Here is a 16,958-nt window from a genome sequence, read left to right on the forward strand (position 1 = left end):
TCCTCCTGTAAAGACACCAAGGCACCTCTCTTCCTGGCTTGGGATTCGGTAAGTAACGCTTTCCTGTGTGGCCCCAAGATGCTACCACCCCAGGTTACAGACGTGCAGCTTGGTGAATATGTTTGTTTTTTCTGTTAGGTGGAAGAAATTGTTCGTGACTCCATTTCCAGGAACCTACAAGTTTTCTATAATATGCTGCGGTCACATGACCTTGGAGACACAGGGCTCATTGGGCGAAATAACTTCAAGAAAATCATGCACGTTTTCTGCCCATTTTTAACAGCCGAGCATTTAGTAAAGTAAGTTTTCTGGTAACGAAATTAATTCATGCCGTGTTTTCCATAAAGTCTGTTTTACAGTTTTAAACCTTTTTCTACGTATTTTTTTTGGCCATGTTAGTAGGTAGTGCTGATAATAGCTCCTATGTATTGAGTCTGTACTGAGCATCGGGCGTTGGTTGAAAGTCTGGCATATATGCTGTCATGTAGTCCTCACCACAAGCGTGTAGGGCAGCTGTGACAATTCCTTTCGTGGACAAGGAAATGGAGGCCTGGAGACGTTAAGCACCTCCTTGGCGTCACACAGCTAGTCAGTGGAGCCTGGGTTCTACCTCTGGTCTGCATGACTCCTATGCCCTTAGTCGTTATGCCATTTAACCTCCCAGGGTGTCTAGCTATGATCAGCCAGCCCATAAATGGTAACTTGAATTATACTTTTCTTTCGTTTTAGTTTAAAACTCAATTTGTGGTGGATGAGCTGAAGCTGGGGGGCAGGGGTGGGGGGACAGGGATATTAGAGAAAGAAGAGAATGGTGTCCTGAAGGTCCCAGCGGTCCCCTGCCTGTTGTCCCTTTCAGCCTCCACACGGAGGGGCTCACCCCTTGGGGCATTCCCTCTCTGCAGATGACCTTGACAACCTGCAGGCCGAGCCGGCGCTCTGCAGGGGATGACGCCTCCGACACGCCACCTGCCACCCACTTGCTGCTGTCCCAGGACTCAGAGCTGCACGGCCTCAGGGACAGGGGACGGTGTTTCCCAGCGTGTGGGCAGTGATCTGGGAGATCACTGTGGGTGGAAATCCAGGGGAATCACAGCGATTCTCTCATTCCTTCCAACTGGAACGTTAAAAATCTTATTGTTTTTCTTTACATTACATTGACTTAAAGTGACCTGAAACATAGTTGATAAAGATAAAGATTGCTCTGGCTCCGGTGAGGGGAGCAGACATAATGGGGAGAGAGGGAAAGAAGGGGCTTGAAAGGAGGGGGCGGCAGAGGACTGCAGGGGGCGACTGCTTTGGGATAGGTCTGGGCAGTAGAAGGACAGACCTGGTGACTCTGGACCGGGAGGCTGATGGCAGAGGAGGGAAAGGAGTCTGCAATGATGCCAGGGGCTGCTGGCCAGTGAGAGAACACAGAAGGAGTCAGCCAGTCGGGGTGAAAACACGGGAAAATCTCCAGGAGGCCGTGGGGCTCAGAGAGGAGTCTGGGTCGTGATGAGACTCCAGCGTCCTCACACCGATGGTTGGTTCATTCGTTCAGCAAGCATTTGTCCGGGGTGGATGGGGGACCGTCTGAGGTGAGAGGGCTGCAGGTGGGACCTGGCAGAGCACCACCAGACAACCAGGGCCCTGGCTGGTCCAGCAGCAAAGGAGGCCGAGAAGGTTGGGGCAAGGGGACAGGAAGGGCGGTGCCTGGGGCTAACGGGGCAGGAGGAGGCCAGCCAGGTCCCACGTCGCACGGGAAGCAGGTGGGCTGAGCAGGGGCCAGGGCTGGGAGGAGCGGGTGGACCCCCCAGCAGGTGCCAGGGGTGCTTGTGGAGTGGAGGATGCAGTGCTGAGAAAGGGTTCACCTGCTTCACAGACAGGCTTTGTGCTTGTCTGTGGGCTGGGAGGAGAAGTTAGTGGAAAGCCAGAGACTGGAGAGAAAAAGTGTTGATAGATGGAGCCAGGCCAGGAAGAGGGGCGGGCATGGGCGCTAACCTAGGAGTCCCGCCCTCCGGACTTCTGTTTCCTTGGTGCAAGGGGAGGTGAGATCATCAGCTGAGGGGAAGGTTGGAGAAGGAATAGGAACCCTGGGAAACTGCAACTTCCAAGGGGCAAGAGAGGGGAACCTCTTGGGGGTCTCTGTTTACTTGTCCATAAAAAGGAAGATGTCGCCCAAACTTTGGGCATTCATGTTCTACCTGAGTACATTTTATTTTCTTTATATCAACTCCTCTTTTTCTGAAGTATATTAATTTTTTTAAAGGATTTTCTTACCACCATACATGTAAAAACATCCTCACTTGCTATAAAGACGTTACACTAAGACTGCATTTCATGAAAAAAATATGATTAAATCCTAACGAGATGCCTCTATCTGCCGAGGACTCTGAGCCTGAGACTTGCTGTCGCTTTAAAATATAGGTTAATAAGTAGAAGGAAATACGAACTACGTTAGATATCACTTGAAGTAAAAGAATTGTAAGTTTGCAAACACGTTAAAAGATAGAGCAGGGAGGTAGAGAAACTGGTCCTCCCATGTGTGCCTTGTGGGCGTGTAAATGATAAAGTCCCTTCGGAAATCAGCCCCCCACACACCCCCACCGATGGAGCTACCCTTTATCTCTGCATTTCTCCTACGAATACACACCGTGAGCTCACGTGGAGGTTCAGGGTGCGTTTGGACGGCCAGGGGCGTGCATTGGGGTGGGGTGGGAAGGAAGCGAGGATGAGCCCCAGCTTCCGGCTTGAGCATCTGGGTACTCAGGATTGTCACCTGAGCTGGGGGAGTTTCAGGGCTGACAATCAGAAGTTCCATTTTGGACATGTTAACCTGGAGAGGAGATTGGTGACACCCCACCACCCAGAGTGACAGGTCACTCTATTCACCTTCTTCTCCACCTCCCCTCCACCCCACCTCCCAGGTACTCTCTACGTGGCACCCGGCTCCATTTTTCATGGCTCTTGTCATTTGTTGATGTTTATTACCTGTGCCACCCACCAAGGATGTAAAGCACAGGGACTTTGTCTCTTCACTCCCAAAGTCCCGGTACCTAGCAGTGGAACCGTACCCGGCTCATGGACAGGGCATCTTAAGTGTCAAGCGACGGAATGAATGAATGAATGAATGAGCGAACTTAAGTGAACTGGTTGCACGGGCAATTGGATATTTGAGATGGAAGCCCCTGTATTCTCTTCTCCATTACGTAGCCAGTCTTTGTCTAAACTGCAAAGACAATCACGTTAAAACCCTGCTTGAAGCATTTGGGTGTCCTCTTGCCATTAGGGAAATACCAGATGCTTTAACAGAGCGTGGCTTCCCAGCCTGCCAGGATCCTCAAACCTCTCCAGAGAGGCTTCCCTGGTGGCTCAGTGGTTAAGAATCCGCCTGCCAATGCAGGGGACACGGGTTTGAGACCTGGTCCGGGAAGATCCCACATGCCGTGGAGCAACTAAAGCCGTGTGCCAAAACTGCTGAGCCCACGTGCCACAACTGCTGAGCCCACGTGCCACAACTACTGAGCCTGAGTGCCACAACTACTGAAGCCCGCACGCCTAGAGCCCGTGCTCTGCAACAAGAGAAGCCACCGCAATGAGAAGCGCACGCACCGCAACAAAGAGTAGCCCCCACTCGCCGCAACTAGAGAAAGCTCGCATGCAGCAACGAAGACCCAACGCAGCCAAAAGTAAATAAATAAAATAAATTAATTAATTAGAAAAAAGAAAAAAGCCTCCCCAGAGCTCGGGCTCTGCAGCCAAACTGCCTGGGTTCAAACCCCAGCTCGGCCCGAGCTAGCTGTGAACTCAGCAAGTTCTGAGCCTCTTCCCTCCTGCAAATGTTACTTAGAGAGTTGTGGTCAGGACCAAATGAGGTAATAGGCATGAAGCCTCTCAGCCAGTCTCAAGCCCGTGGGAAGCTCTCGTGTGCGGCGGCTGTTCCTGCAGGTCCCAGCTCAGCTGGGCTGACTGGCTTCCTATTTCTTGAGAACACCAGGCTCTCTGTTGCCTCTGGGCTTTTCGGTGATCTGTTCCCTCGGTTCAGAATGAGCGTTTTCCCAGCCTCTTGCAGCTCCATGAGGCGGGCATTGCTTTGGTTTTCTCACAGTTGTGGCTATAATACTTTTAACACAGTGCTCATCACAGAGTATTACTGAAGCAATTATAACAGTTGCTGGTACTTACTGAGCAAAGCGTAGTTTGGAGCTCATGCTCTGCCCGCTGGCTACATGCATGTCATCATGATATTGTGATCCTGGCATCCCAGCTGTGGTTTATTGAGCACAGATACATGCAGCAGGCCAGCCCAGTGCTAACAGCTTTACGTGGATCCTCTTATGGAATTTTTACAGTACAGTAATCCTCTGAGGTGGGGACTTTCATTATGTGCATTTTATAGACAAGGAGACTGAAGCATAGAAAGGGTCACGTGCCCCAGGTCAGAGCTTCTCGACCCTTTGATGCTCCTAAAAGTTATCGAGGACCTCAGAGGGTTTCTGTTGTATGAAGTGTGTCTACCGGTACTTACTGTATGAGAAGCTAAAGTGAGGCATTTAACCTGTCATTGCAGAAGATGAGAGTGCACTTACTACTGTGTTCCCCTGTAGGCTCAGGAAAAACTTCGGGATTTCAAAATAAGGATTTATTGGATAATAAAGAGGTTACAGAAATTAGAGCAGGGATAAACAACACGAGCTCATAAGGAGCTAGTAAAGTGCTGTAAAGAAGCTGATCTGATAAAGACGCAGGCCTCCTAGAGCACGGACTTGAGGACACGGGGAGGGGGAAGGGTAAGCCGGGACGAGGCGAGAGAGTGGCGTGGACACATACACACTACCAAGCGTAAGACAGATAGCTAGTGGGAAGCAGCCGCATAGCACAGGGAGATCAGCTCGGTGCTTTGTGACCACCTGGAGGGGTGGGATAGGGAGGGTGGGGGGGAGGGAGATGCAGGAGGGAGGAGGTATGGGAACATATGTATAACTGATTCACTTTGTTATAAAGCAGAAACTGACACACCATTGTAAAGCAACTATACTCCAATAAAGATGTAAAAAAAAAAAAAAAAAAAAGCTGAGCTGAGCTCTGAAAGCTCACTCCAGCTCCTCATGGAAACCCTACACGCTTCTGCAGCTTCAGACCATGTTAGTGAGCACAGCCCACACGAGCACACACTCCACCAGCGGTCGGAGCAAGGAATGATCACATGCCTTGCAGCCTCTGGAAGGTCCGCTGTACACGCACCAGAGACTCAGGGCGGAAGAGACAAATGACAGCGTGTATTCATGTGAAAAGAGTCGTGGCCTCACTGTGCCGGGGAAGTGTCCGCGGACCAGACCTCGTGAATCGCGCCTTCAGTCATGGAGCCGATATCCAGACCCCGGGAGGCAGAATCCAGGGCTCACGCCCACACCTACTGTGCTCTAAGCCTTGTGCATTTTAACGGATCTGTGGAATTTTTTCTTGGGTCTCAGCCTTTACCAAGTTTGCAACAATGAGCACGTACAACGTTTATGATTAGAAAAATATTAACAAACAAAATGTTGGAAAAGAAAAAGATCCTGCCATATTAGTGGTTTCCTATGTTTTTCTCAAATATTTGCATATCCCCAAATTCCAATAAAGTACTTCCATAATTCCATACCAAATTTCTCACGAAATTTTTTCTTTATTTTACATTTATTATATCTTTATTGCAGTATTCTTACAGACAATAAACTACTCATATTTAAATAATACAATTTGAGGAAATCCATCATGTGTATATATCTCTGTGAACCCATCACACGCTGTCAATCCAGATACCGAACTTTTTCATTCCCCCTGAAGCTTTCTTGTGCCCTTTTGCATTTCATCTCTTCCACCCACCTAGCACCATGTCACTACAGATGACTTTGCATCTTCTAGGATCTTCTATAAATGGAAGGCTACAAGATGTTCTCTTTTTTTGTTAGGCCTTATTCACCAAGCGTAATGATTTTGTGGTTCACTCACGTTGTTGTGTGGTTCTTGGTCGTTGCCGAGTAGAATTCTGTTTCATGGCCTTACCCCACTTTGTGGATCCATTCACCTGTTGATGGACATTTGGTTTGTTTCCAGTTTTTGCTATTACAGATAAAGCCACATGTATTACACGTCTCTGTGTAGACGTACGTTTTTATTCTTTCGGCTAAGCGCCTAGGGCTGGAACAGCTGGTTCCTCTGGTGAGTGGCTATTCAGTTGCCAAAGCATCTTCCAAAGTGGCTGCAGCATTTTGCATCCCACCAGCAGTGGGGGAGGGTCATAGTGACCCTCAACCTTTGTGGCACTTGGTAGGGTCAGTCTTCTTTTCCCCATTCTAATGGGTGTGTTCTAATTAGTTTTGAAATTCAGACTCTGCAATAAGTTTCAGGATATTGCTTCAGGAAGAATCCTTTACAAGAAACTTTTGGCATGCCTAGGAATTAATGGCCCACCCACTGTCTCTCCAGTTCCTGTTCCAAAGGATCAGCTGTTAAATGAACATCTTCAAAAAGGGGAGCGGCAGCAGCCAGATCTTTCTGAGACGTAAAATAAAGCAAAATGAAAGCGTTCATTAAAACCACTGTGCCAGGCTTCCCTGGTGGCACAGTGGTTGGGAGTCCGCCTGCCGATGCAGGGGACGCGGGTTCGTGTCCCGGTCCGGGAAGATCACACATGCCGCGGAGCGGCTGGGCCCGTGAGCCATGGCCGCTGAGCCTGCGCGTCCGGAGCCTGTGCTCCGCAACGGGAGAGGCCACAGCAGTGAGAGGCCCGTGTACCACAAAAAAAAACAAAACAAACAAACAAAACCCCACTGTGCCTATTGCAGTGTAGATAGTTAATAAATATTTGTTGACTGAGTATTTAAATATTTTATGATCTAAATAAGAAAGATGGCAAACTGTAAAAACAGTGATTAAAGTCAGGGAGTTTTAGAGCAAGCAGCAGAGATCTTAGGAATTACTGCATTGACCTATTAATTCTAGAATTGAAAGCACTGAGACCTAAGAGATTTGGGGACTTACCTCGGGTTATTCACAAGCATGGTGCTCATCCTGCGGGAAGGACCCAGGACTTTCAACTCCCAGAGAACCCGCCTGCCTCTCAACTATTACGTACCTGCGTTCACACTTATTCTTCTCCAGAAACTTAGATTCCTTACCACTGTTAAATATTTATTGCAAAATATACTCGTTAAACTGGTTAACATTTTCTAACATGAATGATAGAATTATTTAAATGATTGCCAAACTGAATTGTAACAAAAAACATACTTAGTAAATCTATTAAAAGTCAGACTGATGAATATTCGAGCTCTTCTTCATTTTGAAAAATATAGGTTTCATCTAATGAAAAGATATTATTTTAACTTGCTTGTTCATAGCTTATAAAAAATCCATAAGGAGAGGTACAATGTAGAACTATTCAGCCAGCTTCACGTTGTCATATCCCCTTTAAAAACTTCTTAAGTGTAGAGCAATGGGAATATTTTAATGCTATGCTAATGAAATTTGAATATCTGGGCACTTCAGTAGTACCTGCTTTATGAATGGGCAGAAAGATGGTATTTTAAGAGAAAGGTTAAATATTCTCTGATGAGATATGTCTGCCTCCTAAAAACCAGTGAAAGAAGTAATAGCAATTAAGCATTTCATAAAATGTGGGCATTCCTGGAGAGCTCCTAAAGCCGACAGAAGCAGCAGGAAAGGAGAAGAACTCTGTTCTCCAGGACTATCTCATGGTTGTCAAAAAGGGGTCCAGGAGACTTCTGGAGAGCTGAAGAATAATTATCCTTCGATGACACGTACATTCTCATGCTCAGACCCAGAGCACATCACGTAAGATCTGTCTTTTTTAAATTAAGTTGATTTTGTGAATCAGCTTGGTTTAACTGTGGACGTCCCTTCCTTCCCACGGCTGTTTGATGGCCTCTTTGATCTAGTTACCACAAAACAGCCTATTTAATGTAAGGCCTATAATAGGCTCTGACTTTTCATTTTCCCAGTTCACAAAAATATCTTTTTTCGGCCGTGTCTTCCCAGTCACACACCACATTCAGCCAGCTCAAAGCACAGCTGAAAATCTTAGCACAAGGATGACAGCAGCCCCTTCTCTGAAGCTCCCCACCCTGGCCTGCTGCCACGTGCTGGCATCTCAGGCAGAGCTTTACCTGACACAGTGCTGCTGGCCTGTCTCTGAACGTGCAAGCCATGGGTGTGTAAGAAGTCCCCAGGTCACTCCATCGACCTCAGCATCTCTTTCCTCCTTTGTGAAAAGGGGATGGTAAACCCCCTTGTTGTCCTGGGTTGAAGCGTACATGGGTGAGGTCTACAGGAAGTGTGTTGCTGCATCTGTGTGCCTGCTTGTGATTTTAGAGCCAAGCCCACTGAGAGTAAAAGTGCTGTGACCGAGAATATGACGAAGGATGTGCTTATTGAAAAACTCAAAAACTGTATACGGCAGCCGTACCCAGCATTCAGAAAACGATTTCTGGACTTCAGCAAGGAGCCTGATGGCAAGATGAATGTGCATGACTTCAAGAAGGTAGGAGAATGGGTTTCTTTGTGTTTCTATGTTTCCTCCTTTCCTGAAGAAGTTCAGCCGTTTTCTTATACGAACATGCTTTAAAGGATAGACATTAAGTGTTTTCATTAAGGCTTTATTCCAGGGCAAAGCAGATTCATTTCTAGGCATCTTTCAACAATTGAAAAGGATTCTTCTGGCCAAAAATGTCTTTGGCAACTTTCTCAGAGCATGCTTTTGTTGTGGATGTGGCCGGCTTTTGATAGTTAAACTTTCCAAGCGCAGCGTTCATTGTTGCATTCTTTGGCCATCCGCTGAGTACCTGTCTCCCTGCGTGTGGTGGGGCAGCATGCAGGCGGGAGCAAAGCTGCTCGGGCCCCCATCCCTGCCAGCAAGGGGTCCCCGCCATGCTGTGATAACAGAGCTGTGGTTTGTTCCTGCAGAAAGTGGGGAAAAATCCTGGCAGGGAAAATGCGAGGCTCAGAGTGCTGATTTGCATGTGCTTGTGGGAACTGGCGAGGTTCTGCCAGAAAGGACTCCGTTTGAAGGGTTCTGCGTAGACTTCTCAGGAACTAATTTAAATGATTGCTTAAAATTCCTATTACGGTCCCTCTAGCTAATCATCTTCAGCTATTTTTAAGAGGAGCATTGCAGCTAATAGGTAGCAGTGTCCGTGTGGACAAATTTAGAAGAAGGCAGTGAAATGTATTTCCAAGAAGAGAACAATTATATTAGTAGCTGCACTTATCTAGCGCCTGCCCCCATGCCAGGCGCTGTATTAGCCTCTTTCCTATCTCATTTCCAAGCCTCCTGACGGCGGCCGCGTGGAGGATGGATGGATGAGGGAGCCGGCTGGAGGCACAGGGATGGGATTAGATGGCTGTCGAAACAGTCCAGACCTCCCCTTCCCCACACAAAATACACCAAGTGGAGGATCTGATGTTTGCGAGCATACGGGGCATGGTGAGGAGAAAGGGGGGTAATGGGTAAGGGAGAGGAAACTCAAGGATGGTTCCTAGATTTCGGTTTGGGGGACCAGGGCTGATAATTAGTCACTGCTAACTCCGATGGGGGCAACTTCAGTGGGGTTAGGGTGCTAAATGGACGGGAATCATGGAACTCTCCCAGGGCGCCTGGTCCTAGACTCAAGCCCCGAGCCACCTGGCAGCGGTCCTGGCCCCGACTCACAACAGTCTCGAATGACCACGGCGCTCAGCGGTCTTGATTCACAGAGTCAGTTCACAGGTTCACAGGAAATCAGGCATCAACCCGTCTGCCTCTGACTTTCCAGAGGGGGAAAGCGGCTGCCTTCGAGAAGGGCCGTAGGTGGCAGCAAAGCTGGGACTGACACCCGCGACTCTGAGGCCAGCTTCTCACCTGCTCACCTGAGAGCACCTTTAGGTCCGTCAGCTGAGCCGAGCGGTTTCCACCTTAGGCTTCGTCGGCCGTCGATGAGCCAGGGGCTCCCTCGTTCACGTGGCTAGTTCCTGCCCCAGAGCACTCTCCCGAAAGTTCGGCCAGCAGCCGCTCCGTTCTCAGCCTGGGGCAGCCTCTTCGCCAGTGGTTCAGGCCTGGAGTCTCGGAGTCCTCCCTGACTGTCCTCTTTCTCTCACACCCACGTCCAGTGCATCACCCGTGCCTCTCGCCCCAGGATACAGCACCTGCTCGCCAGCCCCGCTCCCAGCCAGCCGCCCTCTCCCGGGCTGTTACAGCGCCCCCCCCCCCCCCGCCCTCCCCTGCTCCTGCCTTGCTCGCTACAGCTTAGTCGCAGCTCAGCCCCCCGGGGGACCCTCCAACAAGTCAGTGAGAGCGGGCCACGCCTGCTCGGGACCCTCCAATGGCTCCCCCCATCACTCGTATAAAAACCAGAGTCCTAGAAGGCCCACGACCCAGCCACCCATCACCTCTCTGACCCCAACTCTCACCGCCCCCCTTGTCCATACGCTGCAGCCACACCGGCCTCCTGCTCTCCCCTCACCGCCTGCCAGCCTTGGTCCGAGCCGGACGTCCCCGTGGTGAGCACGGCCTGACCTCCACCCCCGTGACGTCCTTTACCCTATTTCTCTTTTCACGGCGCTGTCACCAACTGCCACCCACATTGTACTTACAGTTCTTTAGTTCATTTCTTTATTTTGCTTGTTTGCTTGTCCTCCTCCATTAAGACGTATGCTCCAAAGGTAGACATTGTTATCTCTTTTGGACAGTGATGCATCCCAAGTGTCTGGCACATAGTAGGGCCCGGCAGGCGTTTGCTGAATGAACGGATGAACTTGATGAACTTGAGTAACTAGAATCCCCAGCAGGCCCTGAATGGACTCAGGTGGCAACCTAAGGAGTGAGGGAAGCAGGTGTTTCAGAAGCCCGTTGGAATCCCTGAACATGAAGCTGGTTCCTGTACCTCTCTGTGGCAAACCCACCCTAGCTCCCTTCTCTGCCCCCTGACTGTCTGCATTCCAGCCGACCTGAGGGGCAGCCACAGGAATGGTCGTTCTGCCCTTGCTTCATGGTGGTGCCTCCCTGTTTCCTGGCTTTCCCGAGATGTGCCAGTGGTGGGGAAAGGAAACAGAAGCCACTAGAGGACCGATATGCAGGGGAAGACGTTTGTTGTCATTTCAAGAGACTAACAGTCAGTTCCCTGTGAACACAGTTAGGCAAATAGTCTACTGGTTTCCCTTCTAGTGACTTGTTAGGTTTAACCTTTGGAAACATCCTGTCGTGACCAACCATTTAACTTGAAGATCAGTAACCGTGGGGTGATTATAAACAGTCTACTAGGGACCCAGATTTCAACTCTATAAGCTGATAACCTCAAAGCATTGTATAAATGTTTTCATTGTTAAATAAAGTATTTATAGATCAGAGTGACTCTACTATTGGTGAAGTCAGAGCTGGAAAAATCATGGACTTCTACTGTAGAAAGAAACAAGAATTTAGATTAGACGTAAAGCAGGGCATCCAGAGGCTAAAGGTTTCCAACTTCAGTGGCAAAAGGAAACCTTTGAAGCCGCCTCCTTTAGAGAGCTTTAAGTATAAATGATGACGATAGTTCCGCAATGGTAATAACAGCAGTAATAATAGCCACGATGGCAACGCCAACCATGATAACGCCAACCACGATAACGCCAACCACGGTAACGCCAACCTTGGTAACGCCAACCATGATAACGCCAACCATGGTAACACCAACCACGATAACGCCAACCATGGCAACGCCAACCATGGTAACACCAACCACGATAACGCCAACCACGGTAACGCCAACCACGATAACGCCAACCACGGTAACGCCAACCACGATAACGCCAACCTTGGTAACGCCAACCACGGTAACGCCAACCATGATAACGCCAACCACGATAACGCCAACCACGGTAACGCCAACCTTGGTAACGCCAACCATGATAACGCCAACCATGGTAACACCAACCACGATAACGCCAACCATGGCAATGCCAACCATGGTAACACCAACCACGATAACGCCAACCACGGTAACGCCAACCACGATAACGCCAACCACGGTAACGCCAACCACGATAACGCCAACCTTGGTAACGCCAACCATGGTAACGCCAACCTTGGTAACGCCAACCATGGTAACGCCAACCATGGTAACGCCAACCATGATAACGCCAACCATGGTAACGCCAACCATCGTGGGAACAGTGATGCTCATGGTGCTGGCCCTCACTACACGCAGCATTCGCTGACCCACCAACGTGCAGGCACTGGGGAAGTTGCTTCACATACTTCATTTATAATCCTCGTAGGAGCCCCGTGAGGTATAGATCACACTATGCTCATTTCACAGATGAGGAGACCAAAGCTTAGGAGTTAAGATCGTGGCTCAGCGTTGTTCAGCTGGTAAGCCATTCAGGCACTTGGATTTGAATCCACGCTGGTCTGTATCAGCCTCAGACCCTTGCTAGGTGTGACACCGGCTTGGTGGGTGTAATTCAGGCTAGCTGGGTATAATTGATGGCAGCTTTGAGGTTGGATCTAGCCTCAGAGTTTGGTGGGAAGGACTTTGCTTTCAATAACAATGCCCCTTCACTTCTTCCTACCATTTCGGTTGTGGAGAGGCAACGTTCTTGCCCTTCTGTTCTCCCAAATCTCTATCTCACCAGTTAGTACTGCAGTGGCTGCAGGGTTTCATGCCCGGGGAATTGGGAGTGAAGATCTAAGTCCCATGTACCCGCTCGCCCAATTCTGTGTCCATGCACTTGTTCATCGTTTGAACATAGGCACCGCTTGGCCGTTGGCCTGCATACCTTGCACTCTAAATGAGAAGTGCTAATTATTTATTCTCACCAGCCATCGCCTTCCCTGTGGCGGGGGCGGGAAGTGATTGGCTACACAGGCTGTATGAGGGAGAGCCGTAAGAATAGAATCCAGAGCCCGGCACGGGCTTCCAGGCCAGTGAGTCCACAAGTCCCTGCATTGCCGTTGCTGAGACCCTGTTACTGGTTTTCACCCCCATGGTCAGGAAGTTTTTGTCTGCTATACAAATTCTATTTGTTAACTAATAATTGATCTTTCCCCTTTTTCTCTCTTGAGTGTAAGAGATCTCAGAGTTTCTGGTTAGTGTGGGGTAACCAGGGACACCACACTGAGTTGACAGCCCTGACAGAGGAGTAGGGTTTTCATGAACTCAGTTGGGGTTTTCATGAACTCAATGTGCTTTTCATGGTTAAGTGTACAATTCCCACTGGTGGAGGGGAAAGGAATTTCTGGAACTGTACTAGACCTGGCCTGCGTACTTTGCATCATACATTAAACCAGCATTCACAACAACCCTGTAACACATACTCTTTCTCCCAGGAAATCCCCCTCTCCCAGTTCACTGCTCTGACCACTGCACTGCAAAGCCTGTGACTATCACGCATTTTTAAATGTGTCAATTTATTTAAATAATGAGTCAAGAACTGGTAATGTGGCAAGAAAACTGTTCTTGAGTTTTAAGGTAATCTAGAATCTTTATATTCCTTCTGTAGATACATTCTCTTCCCCTTTCCCTGTCCTTCATTTGACGAATTAGCAGCAAACCCCCAAAACAGTGGCTTAAATTGAAAAAGTAGCTGTTTTTTTTCCTATAACAACGAGTCCAGAGGTTGTTGGTATTGGGCCAGTGCAGCAGCTCTACAGTGTCTTCAGAGACCCAGGTTGCTTCTAGCTTTTTACTCTTCCGGTCTTATCCTCAAGTATGCAAGATAGCTGCTGGAACACCAGCCATCACACACATGTTTCAGGCATAAAGAAAGGGAAAAGGGAAGGGCAAAAGGCTTGAGCCATAGAAGTCTTTCCTTTTTAATGGGCTTTCTTGGAAGCTCCTCCCACTTACATTTTATTGTAACGTATTGTAAGCTTCCACCTGTATTTTATTGACCAGGACTGTGTTATATGGCCATACTGATCTATAGAGAAGAATGGGAAATAGTATAAATACAAATATATATATATATATAATTTTTTGGCTGGGCACACTACAGAAAAAGCAAGGTTCTGTCCCCATGGGAGAAGGAGAGAATATGTATTAGGCAGGCAAGTACAACAGTCTCTGCTATCCTTCCCCTCAGTAAACATTTTGAGGGTGCCTGTTGCATACTTGGAATAGGACTAAGCCACATGGGGAACATGGATAAAGCAGGAGTTTCATTGCTTGGGACTAGTGACCCATGGGAAACATAAAATGACTAAACACCCAAGGACACATAAGTCAAGATTAGCCTAATTGTGTAATTAGACTAACTAAACTGTTCCATTCATCAGGAATTTGAGGGCAGCTTTACAATTCCAGTTCCCTGTAATTGGCTGTTCCTAATGGGAAACTGTTATTCTTCATACTCAGTAAATACACTGAACATTGTTTAGCTCACTGTTATTCTTAGTCCTATTTCTGGCATCCCAGCAGAGGCCTCTGGAGACAGACACGGGCTGCAGAGCTCATCAGCTAACACAAACAGAGCCCCTGAGACGTGGGTAAGGGAAGCAGGAGTCTGTAGTGGCCCAGCCCAGCATCCCAGGCCCTTAGCAGCCTCAGCCCCTTGCTTCTGCACCTGCTTGAAGGCAAGGGCATCTCACCTTGCCTCGTAGGAGGTGAGCTTTCCTTCCTCCCTCCAGCAGACCACCTTATGCCCTCTGGGTGCTGGTCAAACTCACACATCTGGGGAACTGGCACCTTCCCCACCCTCTACCATCAGTTCCTAATCCCACGCAGTCTTACTCACCTAGGGACAGGGACCCCGATGTAAACCAAGCCCCACAGACACCCTTGAGCATCTCACAGCTGTTCCTTACAGCATCCTAATCTTGCAGATGTCTTAAGGAGGTGACCAGTTGTATGTTCGAGGTCCCTCACGTCTTCATTTTTGTTGGTCCAAGCTCCACACAGCCATCAAAAGTCTATATTTATTTCTGCATCTTCCGGCAACAACTCTCGGCCAGAGGCTAAAACTGGACTCTCTCGGCCTCTGGCTGCACCCAAGCTGGCCAGTTCCTCCAGGGCAGGGGCAGTTGCAGACCCTCAATGTCAGTTGACCATACCTCTAGGGCTTCGTTTTTGCCTTTGTGTTCTCATGGCCTTCCTCCCAGGTGTGCCTTTGTCTCCTAAGTACCACTGTGTGGGGACTTGCATCTTGCTTTTGAAAGTTTTCAGTTTAGGTCCTTAGACTCCAGCCCTGAGCAGTTCCAGAGGTCAGCACATGTCCAGAAGGGGAAACCAGTCATGCTTTAAGCCTGTCCCCTCGCATCTCCAAGTTTGCCACTCCAGCACCACATAACTAGCTCTGCTGGAGTGGCCCTCTGCCGGGCCCAAACCTATTTCTCAGTCCAAGGTCCACTCCCACAATCATCAGCTGTTCCCAGGGAAAATGCAATTGCATAGCCTCGGTTTGCCTCTGAAGGGTCGGTCCTTCCCACCTTGGAATTTTGGTCTCTTTAAACCTCATGTCTCTCATGGCTTTCTGATGCCTTTTTATTATTTTTAATTGATTGAGCTTTTCTCGTTGTTTTCATTGGGAATATTTGCTTGCTGTGAATTACTGCATCCTATCCAAAAGCAGAAGTTGAGGTCTGTCATTTTTGTCTTTTCAAAGTAACAACTTTACTTTTATTGTTATTTTTCTCTTGTGTATTTGTTTTATATTTCTTTATTTCTGCTGTTACCTCCATTGTTTTCCTCCTTCTACCTGACTGGGATTTAATTTGCTTTTCTTTTTCTAATTTCTTGAGATACAATGTTAGATCATTGCTTTTCAGCCTTTAGTTCTCTAATGTATGAATTGATGGCTATCCATTGCCCTTTAGGTGCAGGCTTAGCCACATCATACAAGTTTCAGTTTATCATATTTTCATTGTCATTCAGTTCAAAATATTTTATAATTTCCCTTGTGATTTCTTCTTTTTTCCAATGGCTTACTGTTTAATTTCTAAACAGTTGGGATTTTCTAGTTTACCTCTTATTACTGATTTTGAAGTTGATTCCATTGTGAAGTCTAAATGACTTCAACTGATCCTTCAAAATATATTGAGGCTTGGATTATGACCCAACATAGAGACAATTTTGGTAAATGTTCCAGAAGCACTTGAAAAGAACGTGTACTCCATCATGGACCTTTAGTTTTCTAAGTATGTATATGAGGTTGATTGTATTCATTGTGTTTTTCAGAACTTCTATATTCTTATCACAGTTTTGCCTGCTCATCCCATTAGCTGTTGAGAGAAGTGTGTTGAAGTCTATCATCTGACTGTGGATTTGTCTAGTGAGATTCTTTTTAATTCTGTGGATTGTTGCCTTATTCACGTTGAAGCTAAGTTATCGGGTACACATAGACTTAGAAATGCTGAAACTTCCTGTGAATTGTCTCCTTTTCATATGACATGCCTTCTTGATACAGAGTAATGCTTCTTCCCTTCAAGTCTATTTTTGTCTGATAATAATATAGTTACTTCAACTTTCTTTTGATTTGCGTTAGCATAGTATATTTATTTCTATCTTTTTACTTCAGACTTTCTGGGTACTTACATTTAAATTAAGTCTCATGTGGACAGGATATAGCTGATATTTTAAAAGATAAAGTGTGACAGTCTTAGTCTTCTACTTGGAGTATTCAGTCCATTTTATATTTAATTACTGATATAGTTGATTTTATCATCTCAATTCTATCATCTTAATTCTTTTTTACCAGCTGTCTCATGACCTTTCTTTTTCTGTCCTTTCTGCCTTCTTTTAGGTTATTTAACTATTCCTACCATTCTCTTTTCCCCCTCTATCAGCTTATTGGTGAATACATTCCTCCGTCAGTCTTTAGAGGCTGCCCTGGAGATTGCAACATGCATCCTTCTCATACTGTATGTAGTTAAATAGAAATTATGTTTACCACTTCTCTAGCAATGCTAGATATAAAAATACCTTCATTTCATTTATCCCTTTCTATCTTTTACATTATTTTTGTCA

The 16,958-nt window shown here is 47.4% G+C and overlaps 1 protein-coding gene across 1 annotated transcript in view; it reads left to right on the plus strand.

Moving 5' to 3' along the window:
* LOC115852689 (EF-hand calcium-binding domain-containing protein 6) overlaps positions 1 to 16,958 on the plus strand; it is a 126,554-nt gene continuing 109,596 nt past the window's right edge. The window contains exons 1-3 of the mRNA XM_070046470.1: positions 1 to 48; positions 139 to 299; positions 8,356 to 8,524. Coding sequence (XP_069902571.1) covers positions 193 to 299; positions 8,356 to 8,524 — 276 coding nt within the window. The 5' untranslated portion in view covers positions 1 to 48; positions 139 to 192. The remainder of the gene's footprint in view (positions 49 to 138; positions 300 to 8,355; positions 8,525 to 16,958) is intronic.

Source organism: Globicephala melas, chromosome 10 (genome assembly GCF_963455315.2).
Source record: "Globicephala melas chromosome 10, mGloMel1.2, whole genome shotgun sequence".
Taxonomy (NCBI): Eukaryota; Metazoa; Chordata; class Mammalia; order Artiodactyla; family Delphinidae; genus Globicephala; species Globicephala melas.